This window comes from Scleropages formosus, chromosome 6 (genome assembly GCF_900964775.1).
Source record: "Scleropages formosus chromosome 6, fSclFor1.1, whole genome shotgun sequence".
Taxonomy (NCBI): Eukaryota; Metazoa; Chordata; class Actinopteri; order Osteoglossiformes; family Osteoglossidae; genus Scleropages; species Scleropages formosus.
The window spans coordinates 29,781,510-29,803,421 of record NC_041811.1 but is presented as its reverse complement, the minus strand read 5'-3'; the positions used below and the strand labels follow the sequence as shown (position 1 = coordinate 29,803,421).

The following is a 21,912-nucleotide window of genomic DNA, read 5'->3' as shown; positions in this document are numbered from 1 at the left end:
ACATTTTCAGAACCGCTTGTCCCTTACGGGGTCACGGGGAACCGGAGCCTACCCGGCAACACAGGGCGTAAGGCCAGAGGGGGAGGGGACACACCCAGGACGAGACGCCAGTCCGCCGCAAGGCACCCCAAGTGGGACTCGAACCCCAGACCCACCGGACAGCAGGACTGCGGTCCAACCCACTGCGCCACTGCGCCCCCTGGCTCTAACCACTATGGTACATTTACTTATTTAGCAGACGTTTTTCTCCAAAGCTACAAATACTGTGTAGTGTAATCAGCCCACATACCTTATTCACCAAGGTGACTTACACTGCTAGATACACTACTTACAGTGGGTCACTCATCCATACATCAGTGGAACACACCTTCCGTGTATCACACACACGTGCTATGGGTGACTCTAGAGTCACCGGTTTTTCTTCCAGGAAGCCAACGGGAGGCATTAACTCAACTGAGGATAAATCACCAATTCAGGCTTTTCATCCCCTCGGAAGTGACAACACCTCACTAGCACAGTTTTTTGTTCTCAGTTGGTGAAACTGCGAGAAAAGGGTGTTGATACTGCGCACCAGATGCGTTCCATGCAGCACATTCCACATACTTGAGTGAGGCATTTGAAAGCAATGCCCCCCTCCAGCCGAACACTCACAGCAGTTACTCTCTCATTGTTTACACAGCTCCGATCATAGATAACATCGGGGAACTTCTCCTCGCTCCCATCCAAACTGTGGTAATGGTGCGGCAAACATCTGTTGTGGTTACGACTCTTTCACACACGCTGTTATTAAAAGGGCCGACGATCTTGGACCACATGGTCTTGTTGACACCCAAAGACCAGGTGTTTTGTCTTGCCCGTAGCTGATAAAACGATGCCGTCCGGGTTTGATGATGTCCCACGGTGTCCCGAGGAGCCCTCAGCGGCAACACGTGACCAAACCTGATCAGAAGACAGACAACCTCCCCAGAACCACAATTACTCCACCGGGGGTCGTTACACTGCTAGTAAAGTACATGTCCAAGGGCATTGCCAAGTAGCTCTCAGTGAGGGATAACAATTGTTTCTTCCGTGTTACTAATGTCACCAAATCAGCTCTCCCCAGGTGTCACGGCCATGGCGCTGCTCTACAGTTCATTCTGAGGGTTCGATGCAAGTCCTATTGTTCTGACAGGCATTATTTCTAGTTTTCAACTCCCTATTCAGTACTAAACATTTTCCCTCTCAAAAAAAGAAAAAGAAATCAAAGCCAGACAGACTTAGAAATGCCCTTCAGAGGAAACTGAATGAAACTTCAACATTCATTTCGACACAATCGCATCACGCGGAACAACTTGGTTTGCCCTCTAAAGTCCCGCACACATCAAATAAGAATTATTTTTTATTATTAAAAGCCTCATTATTATTAACAGCTTTACAAGAGAGTTATTGTTGCTCGTTGTCTAAACGGGGGGGGGGGGCGGGGGGGTGGAATCATATGCTTCCCTTGCCCATTACAGAACCATTAAAGTTTCACAAGATTATTTTTAGTAGAACTTCCACGTCCTGGAATTCAAAGCAAAACAAGCAATTGCTTATCCCATCTTATCTCTGTCAAGGAGAGTACCAATCAAGACAGCCCTGTGTGTGTGTGTCTGTGTGTGTGTGTGTGTGTGCGCACAGCATCCGTTTCCACTTTCCTAAACAGCACTTAAGCTTCCCAAGCTTGAACGAGTCTGCTCTGACAACCTTACCACCATGCTCTTTGAGGGAGAGGAGAGGACCACGCACGCTGAACTTCAGCCTTGGGCGGCGGGGGGGTGAGACAGTCGACCGTGCTAATGAGGGCCGCGATAAGGAGCATACCTCTGTAATGAGACAAGACCGGATCCCACAAACAGCCCATTTAATTCCTGCCATCTAGTGAGCAGGCCTGCGGCTTGGCGAGAATCAGAGAGGACTGCACCGGGTCGAGGCGGAGGGTCTCCCCATGAGAAGGCTTGGCTGGACAAGTCCAAAAAGCAGGATGCGCGACCTGAAATGCTCACAAGAGCTGAAAGTGTTCATTCGGACACACTACAATGGCGGGGGTCTGGTCTCCTTATTGCATCATCCATGTCCTACCATGGTGGCCCAGTGCATTAAAAGCAGTAAATTCGTTCCAAAACAAATTTCACTGCTAAACTACCTAAGTTATTTATCCTTTTATACAGTCGGGTAAACTTTATGGGAGCAATAAAGAAAAAGCACTTTGATCAAGGGCACTAGAACAGGAGGTGGGTTTGGGGCAAGCCACAAGGCATGACTAACCACCAGACTACCTGCTGTGTCACCAAAAAAAAAAAAAAAAAAAAAAATTACATTTACTCATTTAGCTGACACTTTTCTCTACAGCAACTAACAGTGTTAAGCTGCTTACAATTATTTAGCCATTTATCATTTATACAGCCAGGTAATTTTACAGGAGCAATTTAGGGTAAGTACTTTGCTCATGGTTAATGGTCGAAGGTGATATTTAAACCTGCACCTTTGGGTCCGAAGGCAGTAGCTCTAACCCCTACGCTACCAGCTGTCCTCAACTTTTTACCCTAGGGGTCGTACACCTTACATCATCACCCAATACACCACCATGGCCCAAAACCCTTATTATAGTATCAACAACCTAAGCTTACTGTTTTATGCTTTATTGGCACCAAAGTACTTGACTGTTTTTCTTAGAAGAATAATATGATTATTAAAAACTTATTTTGCTGCTACCCTTGTCCAAGGTGACCTACAATGATAGATAGCAAACTTACAATGACTGAATCATTTATACAACAGGGTATTGCTGCTATATTAATTCACAGTAAGTGCCTTGATCAAGGGCAGTACAGCAGGACAAGGATTTCAACCCAGGGCACTGAGATTTCAAAAAAAATAGCTCTACATGGTGAGTTTGTTGCTGTAGGGCTGCAATGTCCATAGTAACGCTGTCAAGTTGCTTTGGTGGAATGTATGTTGCCACCGTCTGAGAAACCAGAGCCACCAGGTTTAGGAGTGGAGGCACTAAGGACATGGTGGTGGTGCCACCTTGATATATACAGACCCCCATGAGGTTGTGCAAGGCTAGAGGATTAGACTCTGTACCTAGATCACAATCACATGAATGTAAAAGCTGAAACCATTAATTGCTCCCAGTGATTAAACAATTTCATATTTCCACTGAAGCCCCATCAATTGCTGCCACTGTGATCAGTCTGGTGCCCATAGCACAGCTGGTCAAGAGCCAAGGCTGACCTCAAAAACCTTGCGAGGGATGAAGCCAGCAAGACAACCCAGTCACGCCCATGAAGGCCTCCGTGGGGAAGGTGTCCCAGCAGGTCACAAGGGAGCACGGGGTTAAGGGAGGGGAGCAAAGGCAAGTCTATGCTGGTGTCTGGGGCAACATTCATCTCACTTCCAGGCACCACATGACTGCTGCTCCACAAAGACTGCACAGTTCGTGGCTAATTGAGTATAACCCCAAAGACTGTCCGTGCTGTCAACACCTCTTATCCACTGAATGTTTTCTACCCTTTTCCCCTCTTTCTTCCTCTGTTCCTTGGCAGGAAACCCCCACCCACACAAGCACATATCAGGACTGGAAATAAAGCTCTTCTTCATAAGAGGAAGAAATATCTGGAAAGATGAGGGACGAGACACACCGTGATTTCACACAAACAGGGTGTGCAGGAGTCTAAGCAGAGCGGGACACACAACCCCCGATGGCTCCTAACCCAACAAACTCCTTGGTGCTCTAGAGCCGTACCATCACTTCCGGAAATATTTGTGACGGGGTAAGTATACTCGTGGTCCGGTGATTTCTCCTCGTGACCTTTCAAACCTCGGTTACTGCATGAAAAGAAAAACGTATAAATGTTTGCTGAAAAATGTTGTGATTAGAAATTACTGAATCATGGATAAACCTTTATGCAGCCTCTCGTGTCATGTACACTGGTTCATATGGTGAATTGTGACTTTACTCTAGAATCACGTGTCTGCATCCAAGACGCTCCCTCTGCTGATGTCATGCACTCTTTGTATTTTTCTCTGAGACGTACATCGCTTTGAAGATGTGGAGTGTCGGCTAAATGAATAAATGTAAATATTAAAAAAAAAAAAAGTACTGAACTGTACACACACCTAATTCTCACTGGGCAATATGATAACAAACACTGAATTTAAATATAATGCTCATGATACCATACGAATATAATTGCTATGAACAAAAATCTTTACTTTTCACACCTGTACTGTATCAAACACAGATTTAATAGTGATTTTTCCTGCAAATTATCAACCAAGTGGTCCGGTATGGGTACTTACCTGCACTAACGACGACTGGCCCCTCTGCACTCTCTGAGCACATAATTGGTTTCAAGTACCAAGCGGCTCCCACGGTTACGGGCTCCCAAAGTACACATGAACACCTGTCTGTACTGCCTTTGTGGACATCCATTTGCACATGAAAAGAAGCAACACCTGGTGGACATGAATGAGATCTTAAATCGGGTCTGGCAAACTTCCTGCAGCGAAGTGAAAGTTGTTTTTTTTTGCCCCCCCCCAAATTCGAAAATGTCCCTGTTGTCGCCGATGTTGTGCATCGCTTCAAATGCGCCGTCTGTGTCTAAAATGGAAAATTTTTAAAAATGAAAAATAACTTGCTAATGAGCTTGTGAGGTTCACTGATTAAAGAGAACAAAATAAACAGGAAAAAGAAAAGGCGAGCTGACATTTTTCCCTGTGCCGTTTCTTTGCACCGAGAGGCTCAATGGGACAGATGGCCAGGAAGAGCGAGGAGCTCTGGGCCTATCATCCTCCATGAAGGACTCTCTTCCTGTTAGTGCCCCCATTTAAGTCTTGCAGTGAGAGACCGGAGTGGGGGTTGGGAGGGGGGATGCTCCAAAGCGTCACCGAAGCCTTGAAAGTAGTTCAACTCCAAGACCTCTGGACCTCCAAGAACATCCACTGTCTCCCCAGGGCCACCGGTAGACTAGAGGAATGTCGGCGTCCTGTCGGAGGTGTCCAATTTACATTTCTTGCTGTGTTCTTTGAACATACAGGCTATGACCTTTAGGAAGCATACATACCCTTTCCAGCAGTAAGAACCCTTCGTCAGTGTTAAGAGAAAGGAACCCACACACACACGTGCTGTGGCAGTCATCTGGACATTTACATTTATTCATTTAGCTGAAGCTTTTCTCCCAAGTGACACACAATGTTAAGTTACCTACAGTTTTTTACCCATTTATACAGCTGGGTAATTTCACTGGAGGAATTCAGAGTAAGTACCTTGCTCAAGGTATTACAGAGAGAGGTGGGGATCAAACCTGGGACCTTTAGATCCAAAAGCAGAAACTTTAAGCACCACGCTACTCCTAGACAAAGGAGAAACTCCCCAACATACCCACAATAATCTGCTATTATTGTGTTGATGCAGGGACAGCTGGTAGTGTAGTGGTTACAGATGCTGCCTTTGGACCAGCACTCATAGGTTTGAATCCCATCTCTGGCTGTGGTACCCTTGAGCAAGGTACTTACCCTAAATAGCTCCAGTAAAATTACCCAGCTGTATAAATGGGCAAATAATTGTAGGTAGATTAACACCGTGAGTCGCTTTGGAGAAAAGTGCCAGCGAAATGAACAAACGTAATGTACTACAAACATACAAAGTTACACAAAGAGAATCCCACATGGCCACTAAATTACCCTGCAGTATTTTCACATCAGAACACATTATGCTGTTGAAATCCCTAATTACACCACACTACAGTGCTACAGTATTTCTGCTTTACCCTGCTGTACTCCTTTGTTACACTACAGTACATTATGCTACGTCAAGTTTCCCAGTGAAAGCTTTTAACTAGTTGACTCATAGTTTAGTTTTAAACTTTCTCACACTATGCACTACATTTATGCCATTTTTTGTATTCTAATTCTGCTTGAGGTATTCGCTCTGCAGAGGTTTGCCGAACAAAAAATGCATCTTTAAAACGGCAAAAATAGTTACAAGGAGACTGAAGAACGAAGACGGCCACGCCAAGCCCAAAGCACACACCGGGATGCAGGTTTTTCAGCTGAAATCGCTAAACTACTCGTGTCAAGTGCCAAAACGGATCGGGACATGGATGGGCACGGCTACAGTGGGTTTCAGACAAAGTAAAAGTGGATTACTGCTGTCTCGCCGTCGAAGACTTAGAGCTCTACATTTAATAAAAATGAAAAAAAAAATTAAATTTTAAAAAAAAAAAAAAATTTTAGAAACACACACAAGCTTGATTTTCTAGGATTTCTGTGTCAGATGAAGCCAACGGCAGAAGACAAATACCCTGCCAAGGAACGGCGCAAGGCTCGCAGAAACGTCTGGTTTCTCCAGCGAAGCCTCAGTATTAAGTTAACCGCTGCATTACAGAACCATTAGAGCGCTTCTCAGACGCAAGAGTGACAACGAACGTTCCTTGCGGATGTCGCCTCCACTGAGCACCTGTCACTCCGGGTCCCGGTCGAGGGACAGATGTCGGTGTGCTTCTTCGGGGGGAACGCAGGTTGCGACGACAGAGCCAGAGATGGGAGCAGCAGCCCACCCCTCGCTCATAACCCCTCCCCGTACTGTCACTATGACAACCTCGACCTGGCGAAGGGTGGACATGGCCATGACAACCACTGCCACTGGCGATGTATGAGAGACCGAGCTCGGGGTGGAACTGGCGGAGTTGCGTGGCAAAGGTGGGATGGCAGCGCTGACCGGACCTCCTTAGACAGACACGCTCAGGGACGGCCCGCTGACCACTTTAAAAGCACTGCCGCAGAAGAAGTGGAAAAATCATTTTAAAAATCCATCCTTTTCTCCACCATCAAGGAGCTGCGCCAGCGCTTCCTCTGGCATGAGGGCCTTTCATTCGCTCGTGAACATCTCGCTACAGGAGAAGCACAGTGAAAGCATGTAATTAACTCGTCATTCTAGCAGCCAAAAAAAAAGAAAGAACCCTGAAGCGCTCTCCTCCCAATCAAACAATGACAGCTCCCAGAAGTCCCCTGGGGCGATTTATCTCTGCACTAGAGACAGAAGGAGATAAAAGTAAACTGTGATTTGTGGAGGAAAATAACTTTTGGTAACACTTTCGTTCAGAGGCATCATCCGGCGTCTTGGTGTAAACACTAATGACACCTCGTCATTAGGGTTTAAATAAAGGTTTAGATCGACATTAAATAAAGCCTGCGTATGGCAGAGGAAGTTAGGCGCACATGCACATATGCGGAAACAGGGTATACCATATACTGTACACACACACAAACACACACCGCGTGGCACAGTGAGCAGCGCTGCTGTCTCACAGTGCCCGCAATAGATGTGGGTTCGATCCACACTCAGTCTGTGTGGAGTTTGCATGTTCTCCCTGTGTCTGCATGGGTCTCCTTGGAGTGCTCTGGTTTCCGTATGGATGATTGATTCATCGGAAGAAGTGTATTTACCATTGTAATTCAACTTGGTGGGCTGATACTACAGAATGTTCACTGGAAGTCAGTCTGGAGAAAAGCGTCTGCTAAACAAATAAATGTAACCCTAAATACAGCTGCGTGAAACTGACAGCGATACACAAGCAGCACTCATTCAGGGTCTCAGCTCCACTGCTCATTTAGAGACAAAAGAAAAAGTAAGTAACACCTGGTGCCAAATTCGACTCCCCAATGAAGGAAAGATTAAGGTTTCCATGGGACCTCAATGAAGATCCCGCCAAAATACTCAAATACGCTGCAAAAGAGGCCCAGCAAACACACATGGCGACTCAGTTAAGGAGATTTTCCCTCCCTATGACAGCAAATGGAAAGATTACCTTGGGATCTTCTGGATCACAGAATAGATTACCGATCAATAACGGAACCATACAACCAGCAGGCTAAAGAGCTGCTCACTTGATCCCTGTCACCTGGGACTTCCACTGGTTGCCAAGTGTCCAGCCTTTGCAGGGGCCACTTCCAATGTTACACTAAGTTAGTTCAAAACCTAATTAATGTGAAATAAGGCTGTTTTCATACATGGTTTCGCTCTTCGAAGATTCAGAGAAAGATGATCAATGCCCACTTCTTGAAGAAATTTATAAATTGGCACCACCCAGTTAATGACACTGAACCACATACTAAAACTAGAGTAAAACAGAAAAATGACCACTGTCCATGTATTTAGCACAAATGAAGGAACGATCACAGTACACAAGGTAAAAACAAAGTGATCACATTGTTGGTGTTTTCAATATTGGACAGCTGGTAGTTTAATGGTTAGAGCTGCTGCTTTTGGACCCAAAGGTCACAGTTTTGAATCCCAACTCTACATGTAGTATCTTGAAACAAGGTACTTACCCAAAATTACTCCAGTAAAATTGCCCAGCTACTTGAATAGGTTTTTTGGAGAAAAGAATCAGCTAAATGAATAATGTAATACGATTGTGAGTAAAGATGCATTGTTGCGATCAGTTGATTAATTCTACCTTAGAAAGAGTTTAAATCTGAAAAGCGTAGTAAAGATGACCAATGGTGACGCTGACAGTTTTATGCTTCCACAGGCTTCTCAAGAGGATTAAGGTGTAAGAGTCGGACACCCGTTTTCTCGAGCTCTGCAAAGTACGCGAGTCATTGAGTCTTACAAATTAAAATGTATTTTTTTTTTTTAAATTAACGTTTATGGACTTTGATCGCTCTTCCCTCGGCGTCTTCATTTGCATCCACCCATGTACAGCTGACGACACCGCGACGGAAAGGCTATATAAACAATGTTTTAAAAGTACTATTAAAACTGATTCTACATGGCTCAAACGCAGCCCTTTACCTAGGCAACCACTTCAACGGGGGGAAAAAAAAAAAGGTTTCCGGTGACATTTTAATGTCACATTTTTACCATTAAAATGCAGATTTCCAAACACAATGAAGCCGAGAGCACAGCGGCATTTCGTAAATGAAGACTGAACGGAATCCGGCTCACAAAGGAAATAAACTGCATTAGTGGACGAAGCAAGAGAGGGATTGCGAAGCAGCTGTCTGCCGGCCCTGGCGCACGAGTCCGCTTCACAAACAAGCGGGAGAGCTCTTACTCATCCGGTTCGCTTCCTCTTGCACGCTCACATCCGCCAGCTGACTAAGAGCTCCATTCGAACCACTGCTGGCTGAAAGAAGGTACGGCTTCACTCGAGATCCCTTTACTCGAAAGGAAGGAGTGGTGGGAAAGCTTCCTGTGGGACATCTTACCAGTTACGACGGACACTTAGACGTTAATTCAATTAAACGTTAAAACAGACACTTGTTTCCCAACTATTGTGGGAACTTTCCAACGTGTTTCGTGAAAATACAACAGAAGTAACAGAAACGTGAAAGCCGATAACAGCAAGGGCAACAGAGTGGCACAGCAGGTAGGTCCTGGGCTGTAGGTTCAAATCCAGCTCGCTCTCTGTGGAGTTTGGATGTTCTTCCTTGCGTTGATGTGCAGTTGCTCCAGGTGCTCTGGTTTCCTCCCACAAGCCAAAGACATTCTGCATGTGAACACTCAAAATTATCCTTCATATATGTGTGATTGTCCTGCAATGGACTGGTGAACCGTCAGTGGTGTAAACCTGCCTCGCACCCTCCGTTTCTTGGGCAGGACGCTGAAACCCTGCATTAAACAAGTACTTAATAACAACGGATTGTTCAACTGGGGCAGCTGCTTGTGTAGTGCATTGAGCTCCTGCCTGGGAATTTGGAGGTAGTAGATTTGAATCCCACCACTCTGCTGTAGTACCCTTGAACAAGGTATTGGCCCTAAACTGCTCCAGCAAAACTTACCCAGCTGTATGAATGGGTAAATAACTAAGTACCTTAACATTGTAAATTGTTTTGAAGAGCAATGTCAGTCAAATGAATAGTGCTGCCTGAAAGTACGTAAACACTTCAGGGATGGCCATTATTCTCATAGGAAATATTAAAATGATCCTATAAAAATCTTCTTTAAATAAACCTGAATGAAAAAAAATGAATGATTATGATTTACACCCCTGATTCTACTTATCTACTTGGTTTAACCATTGAAACTTGGGGTTCACTTATTTTTGCACCTGCACTACTTGTGTGTTTCTACTACACACATGATTTCCTTGAAAGAAACATACAGAATTGGTCATTACACACCTAGTATGTCACAAGAGGAACACCAATTCTCACTGAATAAAGATTTAGAGGCAAAACTAAAGGACACAAAGAGTTCACATACTTTCAAGCAGCACTCTAAATGTGTTTTTGTTTACATTTTACAATTATTTTTTCCTTATTTAGCAGACACTTTTCTCCAAAGCAACTTCCAATGAACTCTATGTAGTGCTATCAGCCCACACACCTTATTCACTGTGGTGACTTACCCTGCTAGATACACTACTTACACTGGATCACTCATCCATACATCAGTGGAACACACTCTCTCTGTCACTCACACACTATGGAGGGACCCGACCTTTCCTCCAGGTGCTCTGGTTTCCTTCCACTGTGGGAAGAAACCCACACAGACACAGGGAGAGCATGCAAACTCCACACAGACTGAGCGGGGATCAAACCCACATCCTCTCGCACCACCCAGGCGCTGTGAGACAGCAGCTCTACCTGCTGTGCCACTGTGCCATCACTTTACAGAAACGGCCCAAAACAGCCATGTGTTCCAGGGTCTACCACCTTTTTTTTCCCCTCCAAAAATGACAACCACCAGCCTCCACATCCTCTTGCAAGAAAACCGATGCGCTCGGATAAAAGGCCAAGTCAGCGGAGCTCTCCTGCCACATCTCTGCGGGGTGACTTCATCACCACCTGAGCGACTCACTCGAGCTCGGCGCACTTGCACAACTGGATCCGTATAGCAATAATCAGACACACACAGGTGCACTCAGTCAGCTGGTCAGACACAAGGGGGGGGAGCAGGTGCAGCTGAATATGAAACTCAGCATCTCTATCTAAGGCATATCTAAAGAGCTTCTTCACACTGTCAGTTTGTGTGTCCACAGGAGGAGAGCAAAAAGGAGGTAAACAGAGGAAGTTCAACACAGAGAAAATGATATCCCCACCCCCCCAACCCCCCACCTGCCATTCCACACTTTCAAGATAACACTGTATACATTTTTTGCATTTTCCATTCAGTTTTGTTACATTAAACATACTGTGGTGTCACTTCATACTATGTCTGTTTATAAAAAAATATTCCACATTCTTGAAATTAACAAATTTTAGTGAATTTTGGCTCCGGGTTCCAAGCACCGAATATTCCAGTACCTTTTAGGACCTGATGCGTTGTACAATGTTTTGGTACTTTCTATAATGTTCTGGTGCCTTCTAGAATGTTCCAATAGCTGTAAAGTGCCAAACTAAAGTTGACACTGTAGAAGAACTAGTGGTATTTTTGTAATCAATAAATGTTATGTAATCATAAACAATGCAAAAATCGGTCGAACTGAGAACTCTGAAAAACTGTTGCGTTGCGTTATTCTAAGCTCAAGACTGTTACTGTAAAGACTTTTGCGGTCAATCAGACATCATTATTCACAGTTGGGGGGAAAAGCCTTTGGTGACATTTATAACTCATTCTGAGTTTAAAGCTACTGTTACCTTCCCTCTGTGTTTAACTGAGGGACTCTGCTTTTTTCCACGGTGACATTCCACAAACAGCTCCCGACCGTAAGAGTCAGGCCACTCTGGACAGTACTGGGTCCCGGCTCTGTGAGAGATTTCAGTTCCATGGGATTATGGCCAGACGGTGTGCGATCTGCTGCTGAATGGAAAATCAGCAATGTTAAGGAGCCAAACTTCACATTTATTCATTTAGCAGACGCTTTTCTCCAAAGCAACATACATCTCATAGAAAACATTTTTATATTTGTAAATGCAGATGTAATGTAAATGTAAACAGCTTTACATTTACATTTATTTAGCAGATGCTTTTCTTAAAAGAGACTTCCAACGAACTCTATGTAGCGTTACCAGCCCACAAACTTTCTTCTCCATCATCAAACCATTTTATCCTGCATCGTCCCCAAGACTCATGTGACAATGCAGTCATTCCAACGTCTACTCTGTAACCTTGACTGCTGGGAAACCAGTGCCAGCATTACCCATAATGGAGTGTGTGGGGAGTGTAAACCACAGTAAGAGATAAGCCCCAGGTAGTACTGCTGACAGAACAGAACTCTACCTTGTTCCTCTCTGAAAAGGTTCTCGGTATAGACCTACATAAAGCCGCAAAGGCAAAGATGCCCGGATGCACAGGGATGAGAAAATCTCAGAAGCTTCACAGATGGGGTAGCAGCAGGCCTTCGGAAATACAGCCCTCCATCACGGCATCCTGGGGGGGCAGACAGAGGCACCATCTAGAGGAAATCAGCCGGCCGAGAAAAAGTGTACTGCGGGAAAAGGAACTGCTGTACTACTCAACCCCCACCCCCACTTCAGGGTCACAGCTCCTCCATGAAAAGCACACAGTGGGTCAGGGTGAGGGGAAGTAAGCTGGGAATGGGAGTCCTACCATGTTCACACACGCACTTCAATAAGGGCTAAGAAAAAAAGAGACATGATCGTCTTGAATGGTACGACTTCCTCTTCAACAGGTCAATGGCCCACTGGATCATTTCCCAGTGATGCCCTGTAATGGACTGATGTCCCATCCACCGTGTACCCTTGTATGGTGGGTACACCCTACACCTCTGGGATACGCTCCAGACCACTGCAAACCTGCACTGGACATGTGGTTATTGATAATGGATCAATGAATGGAATTGCCTATGAGCTCCACACAACTCCAAGTACCCAGCAACATCCCACACACCTTCTACCACTGACCCATCCAATAATTCAGACCCAAGTAGGGGAAAAAAAGAAGAAACCAAACATTTTTCAAGCACGGGAAACGGACCGTGACGCACCTTTGTGCTCGTGAACACCTGGTGAAAACTCTCCGAATGGGGAACTCAGGCGATCAGGCAGCACTGCAGAGCACATCAACGTTCCCTGCAGGTAACTACTCCATAGCTCAACTGAAGCCGCCGTCGATAAATTTCGAACTTGTCAATTGCCGCAGCAGTTAGCTAAATAGTCGGTGCATTTACGTCCCTTAATCTTTGCAGTTTCAAAGCGCTTTATCTCCTCTGAATAACCGAAACGGCAAACCGGAGCCGTAATTACACGCGCTACGTGTGGCACGTTCCTTCGGGGACGGGCCGCTTGTCATTAAGCGGCACTTACTCAGCTCAAAGCAGCGTCCCTAAATCAGACATTGTGTAGCCTTCAGCAGAAGGGGTACTGGCGTGTGTTCCAGTCCCCCGGCGGCCACTTGCAGCATGCCAGTGACAGTGAAAGCACTGAGATAGACCGAGCGGGCGGCCCTGGCCGATACAGCACCGTGAGCTTTACGGCGGCAATCGGACACCAATTTACAGCACACATTCATACACATTCAAGGGGGTCTTAGTGCTCTTCTTCAGTTGCTGCAAACAAACAGTTATGTAAACATATTCTCTCAAGCAAGGCTTGTATTCCTAACCATATGGGACTGGAGTTACTTTCTTGCGAAAGCCTGATGGCAACAAAAACAGATACGAAAGCATTACTGGGGAAAAAGAAAAAAAAAAAACAAACCCTGTTTTACAGGAATTTACTTGGGTGCAATGCCACTCCACAATGAGCAGCGGTAGGAGATGAAATGTTCTTTATTTACAGTAAATCAATTTCACTTTCTCCACTGCGACCTTTACAAAAATGAACAAAGCCTTGGTTTTTAATAGAAAGCAAATAGGAAAAGTAATGGAGTCATTAAATCAAATAAAAACTGGCGAAAACTGCGTCGAGATTTGATATTGCACCGCTTTGGCACACCACGGTACACAAACACCCGCGGAATGTCAAACTTAATCTCCATTCTTCTTCCCCTTTCCCCTGGTCACCCTCCCCAGGTTCTGCACACATCTAGCAGCACTTTAAAAGTTCTGTTATACACTAGTTCTGTTGCCCCCCCCCACCCCATGTTTCCACAGAAGGGGGTTGGGGCTTACCTTACCTTTCGCTCTGCTTCCTGCCGCGCATACTCCACCAGCATGACCTCCCCTCGGCTGCTCCAGTGCATCTTCTGGTTGAGGTCCGCCAGGTGGGGCTCATTGGGCAGGAAGCTGCTGGCCCACACCTGCAAGATATGGGCAATGAGCAAACGACACTTCCTAAAACACCTCCGCTTCCTCCTTGAGCTCCACTAGTAAAAAGTAAGAGCATCGATGCTCCGTCTCCGGCTGCAGAGCGAGTCGGTACAAAGTAGGTACGAAGTTTCTTTCCCTTTCAGGAAATGGGGAGGGGAAAAAAAACAAAAAAACAAGTCCTTCTTTCTAATGTCACAGCAACTTTCGGAAAGAGAATCCATCGAGAACGTCACAGTAACGAAAGGAAGACGAGATGTTGCTTCTCTTGTCATCGCATTCAGTTCTGTTTTCAACATCTTGGCTTTACATAAACACACAAGCATTTACACACATAAACAAAACTCCACGTTGACGTCTCCACAAATGCAAACCAAATTTTTTTACTGTTAAATCATGGTGGGAGAGAAGCGGAAATAGCTTTCGAAACAGTTCAAAAAGGGAATCCTGAGAAACCTCAATGAGTGGTATGATTTCATTATCTCACTTTTTCCTCCACTGCACCTATTGCTCGGGGTCCGGTCGACGACGTGGTGTTTCCAGCAACCTGCTTTAATGCACAACAACAATTAAACACTCGAGGTTTTGCACTGCAGGTTTAAACACCACATCCAGCGGAACATCTGGAGTGGAGCGCCGCTCCACTCGGTCCCGATTACCGTGATCTTTGAGGCGAGGAGCCAAACCGTCATGGTCACGTCGGACTTGTTAAAATGACAGATTAGCAGGGAAAACGGTTTGCTAATCACAACACAACTGTACTCTCTACATCAGAACCGGGCCCTTAAACAAACATGGGCTTCATTATAGCACATTCAGCAGAGACTAATTCCTTATTTATACAAGGATTCTAAGAAATACATTCAAGATTGTGTAGAAGAGCCTTTAGATGAGTCAGAAGTGTAGTCTGTACGCAGTCTAACTCGGCAGCAGTCCTTACTGGAACTCTCCCTTTTGCCAATGAAAATACTTTGCAATAGTCATAAAATATTACTTTACGAAACACCATACTGTAATATTACCGCTGTAAATAACTGCTGTTTTTTTACCCCCCTTTTCCAACCACGCTGGACAGTACCCAAGTACGAGAGGATGGTTCAAACCCAAGAATGTATATGAATATCAGACATCGGACAAAAAAAAGTTTGGCACAGACATCTCATACATTAACTCCATGTCGTGGGCTGTTTCATTCCTGTATAGCGCACCTCCTATCTTTACATGCAGATTTCAAACGGTGCTGGAATTAGAAGACTAATTGCTGTTTTACATAAATTGATGAGATTACATAACACATGGATGTTTCAAAGACATTTAGATAATATACATTAAAATTTTAAAAATTATTACATTTGAGTTTATAACGGCTGATTGCTTGAGGTGGAAAACATGGGGCGAAAAGTAAGCTAAATGTTATAAACAACAGGACTGGGAATCCTACCCCTGGTGGTGGGTAGTATCAAGGATGGAGGCCAACAGTGGGGAAAGACACCTGACTCACCGCAGTACAGCATTCATATCCATTCGTGTCCCTGACAGCTAACAAAGCAACAGAATAAAACACAGGCAGCAAAGTTGTTGGGTGATTTTACTCCTTGATCTAGCAGGTAGGTGTTAAGGGAGATCAAATATATGAAACAAAATTTAAAAAAAAAAAAAAAAAAAATTTTTTGAGTTAAAAAAAGCATCTGGAAGAAAAATGTGGAGAACTTTAACAAAATGTGCTTCAAAAACAAAAAACGCAAGACTTGGAAGCTTGACCTTACAGCTCCCAAACAAGTAGGTACCCAGCCGTCACACCCAGGGGAGGGGGGGAATAAGAAGAGAGGATTAAGCTGAAGATCCAGGGGAACGGCATGACGAGAGGCAGATCATGTCCTGCTAAAGCATCACCAAACTGAAGGAGGTCTGCCAGCAGCAGAACTCCAACCACTGGTCACACCATTCCAGCACAGGCATCACCAGTTACACAGTCCAGCACCCCCCTACCCCAAAACATGGCTACAATAAAACTTAAACAACACAAGACTCAGCATCTTATTTTACAAGCTATAGCAATGAACGCATGGAGGAGAACATCTGGAGCTGAGCGCGCCTTTGTTTGGTCCTGTTTATTCTGCTTTTCGAGGCCGGAAGCCAAATGGTCTGGCCTCTCCAGTACTTTTTAAAATGAGAGATTACAAAAGGAGAACGGTTCATTACTCATGTGTCAAGCTTCCAACCTGCTCAACATCTTCATATTGGGGCTGTTTTTTTTTTTTTTTTTCCCTTTTAAAAAATCTGGACTTTATTGGATCACATCATATCTTTAGCACTCGTGTAGCATTCGTTCAGCTGAATAAAGTCACATTCCTAAAAATAAAGTCACACCCTGGAAAGTTCTCCAAATGGAAACAGATTTAGATTTAACTTTTTTTTTTTTTTTATCCCCTTCTCATTTCATCAGGGCAGGAGTGGACAAACACTTCATAAAGGTAAGAACTTCAGCTAAAGTTCTGGGTGGACTGGACTGCCTGCAGTGTGTGTATGTATGAGTGAGTGAATGAGAGAGAGAGAGAGAGTGTGTGTGTGTGTGAGAGATTGCCCTGCAACAGAGTGGAATCCAGCCCAGAGCATCCCCTCTCTCAGGCACCATGCCTCCAGGATAAGCTCTGGACCACTGCGACCCTGCGCTCGACAAATAGCAATCGATAATAGCCGGATGAACCGAAGTGCGGTTTTCAGTTCTCTAAACTCAACTGATCGTCCTCGCTAACAGGGCAGTTCTTCATTTTCCTGCATGAGAAGCAGGAAGCGCATCTTTTGCACATTTCAAACACCTCCTAGGTCCCAGTGGAGAAAACAAAACCTGTGAAGCTTTCCAAAAACACGGAGACTTTCAGGAAGTCTGTAAATCCAGCATCGGTTTGTAAGCCTCTCCCTTTTCCTTTACCTGTGAATATTTTAATTTAGATTAGAGGTGATAATTCCCACTCGTGCCTTTAAACATGAGCTGTACTTTAGAAAGAAGAATTTGCTGTTCCTCATGAATACGGATGAGGTGGGGGGGGGGGGCGACACGGCCTATCGCGTTCTTTTATTTTTCCCTCTAGCATCTAACCCAGTTCCTTCATTTATTCTTTAAACCCACCAGAAATTCAGTTTCAGCCCTCTTCTTTGTGAGCCATGTTCAGAGATATGGTTAATTTCTATACGATAGCTGCTTCCTTTAACGTTAAGAGACGCCTGTGTGTGGTGTGTGCGAATGCTGAACGCAGCCGCGTTCCCAAAGGTTCCCGGTAACACCTGGACTTTGGGACGATTCCTTAGCTCCCCGTGCGGCGCCTGTATCTCGACACGAATCTTCTGCAGGAATTTGCACTGCGTGGCTTAACGTGTTGCCTGTGACATCGGTTCTTTGCTCGAAGCCCAAAGCGAGCGTATCGGGGCTGGGATCGCCGAACGTGTCCTGTCAAGAATTCAACGCTGGCTGCCGAGACGTCTCCAGAGTGCCAAAAAGCCGCACACCTCAAGAAACCGCTAAGTGCTTTTTTCCCTGGTGTCTATGGGTGGTCGAAGTTCAACAGTAACGGGGTCCAAAGTGGGACAGAGGTGCCGCCAACCTGGCCAGGTGGACATTGCGACAAAGATTTAAGACGAGTGTTCCGACCTGTCAGCAACACGTTTCCTCGTGAGGGTGCTGAACTGGATACTGAGCCTCCTTCTTCAGCTCCTTCATGGGTGAGGCAAGCAGTTGCTCAATTCCCGATAGCACGGATGAGTCAATCCTAATGAGAGGCGCTGCCGTTGAACCTTCAGACGGAGTCCGTTACCCGGCTGTACACCACCACTCTCCAACAGCTCTGTCGCTGGGTCCGCATGGAGAGAGAAGGCCGCCACCCGCCACCGGACATCTCCAAGTGGTAGTACTGACATGACCCAGGACCGTGCCTGGATTTTCAGCCCGTAATCAACAGCACATCCAAGAAAAACCCAGATGCGGTTAGGTACCGTGCTGAGGAAGCGTGAGGAAACCTGGAGAGGCTTCACTATTCACAAAGAATATTTTCATCCCCAGTTTATCGCAAAGAAATATCTTCCATCTATAAAACGACCAGTCATTTAAGTACATTAAGTGACACTACCCCCTCCCCCCCTTAAAAGCATAATAGCACCAGTGGCCCTTAACCAGTCCATTGGCTGTTCGGAAGCGGCCTGACAGCACCGAGCAGCGTAATGGTCTGAGGTGCACTTTACAGCCATCCCACAGTTAGTGCCCCTTACAAAGTGCCAGCTCCTATTCTGGACAGATTTAGCACCTTTTTGTGCTCTAATCAGTCCTCAGTTATGATAAACACGGCCCGTGAAGGACATCCTGGCAGGCTTTTCCCCTTTAACTTGGAAAACAGGAACAGGTGGCGAGCTGAGGAGGCCAGGAACAGAGGCATTTCAGTCGGTCCATATAACCGGCACCAGAGTGCCCCCTACTGGTGGGCTGTGCCACTACTGCGCACAGAGAGCCTCGAAACGGCATCCAGGAGCTCTAGAGAAAAGACCGGATCTCCACGAGAAGACACGCAAGCATATTCGGGCACAGGGAAGGCACTGCTAACCATTTAACAGCCTGCTGTTGTCTCCAGGGCTCAGTGGTCCTGTGCCCTAATTGCACTGTATTGGGCTTATTAACAATGACTTTTATGAAAACCTCATTGTGCACTCCTTAGATTTATTCATTTAGCTCACACTTTTCTCCAAGCTTCTCACAGTTATTTATCCATTTGTACAGCTGATTAATTTTTACTGGGGCAATTTAAGGTAAGTATATTGCTCAAGGGTGCTACAGCTAGGAATCAAACCTGCAACTTCGGGCCCAGAGGCAAGAGTTCTACCCACTATGCTACCAGCTACCCTCCAGCTTCTTGAAAGCTTTGATCTGGAAGTCCACCACCTGTCCACCAGTGAGGAACTGGACCAAACCTAGCCATCGGGCAGCAAGAGGTATAGTGTTTAAATCCATCATCACTTTACCATCAGAAAGACTGACCTGGGTTTGTATTCCTGCTCCTGCTGCAGCACCTTTGACCGGGGTACTTACATCACATTGCTCCACTTACAAAAGAAAAATTACTCAGCTTTGATAAATGGGTAAACAACAAGAGCAGCTTGGCATGAAAATCTAATATTGTAATAATAGTAGTTACATGGGCCAGATAGTAACGTAGTGGTTACAGCTGCGGCCTTTGGGTCCAAAGTTTCCGAGATCGAATCCCACCTTCACCTGTAACACCCTTGAGTAAGATACTTGCCCTAAATTGCTCCAGTAACATTACCCAGCTGCATAAACGGATAAATAGTTATAAGTAGCTTAAGAATGCAAGTTTTTATTTCAGAAAAGCATCAGCTAAATGAATGAACAAATAATAAAAATAAGGGGCTAATGTCTCGCACAAGACAGGGTGAGGAGACGTACCTGGCAGTGAGGGTGGGGGTTTGAGCACCCCATCATGGCACCTTTGTTCTCGAATATCTGTAAAAGAGAGATAGGTGGAGAATGCGTGAGCAGCAGATCGAATGCATAGGCAACACTTACGCTAAGGGACTGACGGATCCAAAACATCAAGGGCCTTCCTTCTGAAAGGACTCCTCGCTTCGTTTAACGTCCTCTTAATGGCAGCGAAGCAGTAAGGAGGAGAGACCACATTTGGACAGTCCACAAAAACGCTGACTGAGGTCCTGCGCTGGCCTGAGCCAGGAGCAGCATCCCTTTCCAAAGTACACGACTGAGATGCTTTGGACTCAATTAGCTTTTCATTAAAGAGGCGTTAATTTGCTCAGAGACAGCAGGGAACACAAGGATATTGGATCCTTAATTGATTACCAGGCCCGAAAACCTTCACCGGGACCGGCACCGGACCGCCCGTTCTCTAGCAGACCGATTAGTAGCAACGAGGGACTGGGGCGACGTAGACACGCCCACGCCCCCTCCCCCGGGGGGGCACAAAACAGGGCAAAAGCCACAAATGTGGCTTTATAGGGCTTCTGGACCAACCTTCCCTCTTCTGGCATGAATCGGTATTCAAAGCGCAGTGCGGCTGAAGGCAGGAGCGAATGTAAATCCACTCTCTCATCCTGCACGGGCCGCCTGTGGTTCGGGTCCTTTTTTTTAATTAGGCGGCACGCCAGGAGGTTGTGTTCTCCGCCACGGAGAGACAAGAAAGACGGTCATGCTGAGCTACGCCAGAGTAGACTAAACTCAGCACACAGTAACATTTCTCTTCTGTTCACATCTTATCTGGTGAAATTCAACTAAGCCATTTTTTTTAAGCCTAATCGACGGTGAATCATCAAGGAAAAAAGCACAGACTGGGTCAAATCTGGCCATTTGTTTTTCACTGTCTCTCCTGGGACTATTTGCTGCTGCCCTTTCAAGATGCGTAGAACAGAGAGCTTGAGCGACACAGTCGGTCAACGGCAGCATTACCTGCACCCAGGGGTACTTGGGGCCCAGTTCCTCAATGAGCTCCGCCCACTTGTCAATCACTGTCTTGATCTCGCTGACCTGCATCAGGGGCAGGGTGATGTCAGACCAGGGGTGGAAGCACATCACTTTGCTGCAGAATGGTAGAGGGAGGACGATGGCACCCAGGTCAGCAAGACACACAAAACTCCCACAACAACTTTGTGACACTTACCTTTATGCATTCATTCATTTAGCTGAAGCTTTTCTCCTAAGTGACTTACATCATTAATCTACCTACAATTATTTACCCATTTATACAACCGGGTAATTTTTTACTGGAGTAAATAAGGGTAAGTACCTTGCTCACAGGTACTACAGCTGAAGGTAGGAATCAAACCTGTGACCTTCAGATCCAAAAGTAGCAGCTTTAACCACTGCACTACCAGCTGTCCCATTTACAATGACAAAGACATAAACAGGTAAGGAATTTTAAAAAGCATAAAATAAAAACTGCTAGGATGACAACAGGATAAAACTTTAGTCTGTACAATGTACTTTTACATGGTGCAATGGCACAAAGTTGCTTTCATAGGACAGCTGGTAGCGTAGTGGTTAGAACTACTGCCTTTGGACCCAAAGGTTGTAGGTTAGAATCCCACTTCCAGCTGTAGCACCCCAAATTACCATTTAAGTATCTTAACATTATAAGCTGCTTTGGAGAAAAGTGCCAGAGAGATGAATAAATGGAAATTAAGCTGTGTGCAAAGCAATTAAATAAATCAGTGCTCTGTCACTCAAGAACTGTGGAAAAATCAAACATTTGTGACCCGCTAGTGCCACCTGGTGGCTATAAAACACAGTGAGGGGAGGCAGGTGCAGCCACCTGCAGGGCACCCCTGGCGCGCGTGTGTGCGCCCCGGCGAAGCCCCCTGGTTAAACAGGCCCAAGAAAGTGGTTACCGTAGATGCTGAGTGAGAGCAGAGCCTCCGCGCTCCACTTAACCCGCTCTCTCGGTAATGTTGTACCCCGCAATCTGCGGCACGTCCATCGCCCACCAGAAACCTCTTCTAACCCGGCACACCTCAATAAGCTCAGTGTCTCGGTGCACGAGCGATTCGGCTTTCCCCCTTTCCCAATGCCTGCCCCTCCCTGCATCGGTCACACCCCGCAGAGCACTGCTCATTCACTTCTGTCCGGTCAAAAATCTTTATAGAAAACAAGGTTTTGCGTGCTGGGGTTTCAGTCCGAGCTCAGAAACCTAGACACGTTCGATCCCTCTGGAAATTTCAGCAC

The 21,912-nt window shown here is 45.7% G+C and overlaps 1 protein-coding gene across 2 annotated transcripts in view; it reads right to left on the bottom strand.

The window, feature by feature from the left end:
• The window catches only part of galt (galactose-1-phosphate uridylyltransferase), a 49,373-nt gene that overhangs the window by 20,117 nt on the left and 7,344 nt on the right, over positions 1-21,912 (bottom strand). For both annotated transcript variants that reach the window (XM_018755066.2, XM_018755057.2), the window contains exons 5-7: positions 20,641-20,770; positions 19,630-19,686; positions 14,051-14,173 (exon numbers count right to left, since the gene is read on the bottom strand). In XM_018755066.2, coding sequence (XP_018610582.1) covers positions 14,051-14,173; positions 19,630-19,686; positions 20,641-20,770 — 310 coding nt within the window. The remainder of the gene's footprint in view (positions 1-14,050; positions 14,174-19,629; positions 19,687-20,640; positions 20,771-21,912) is intronic.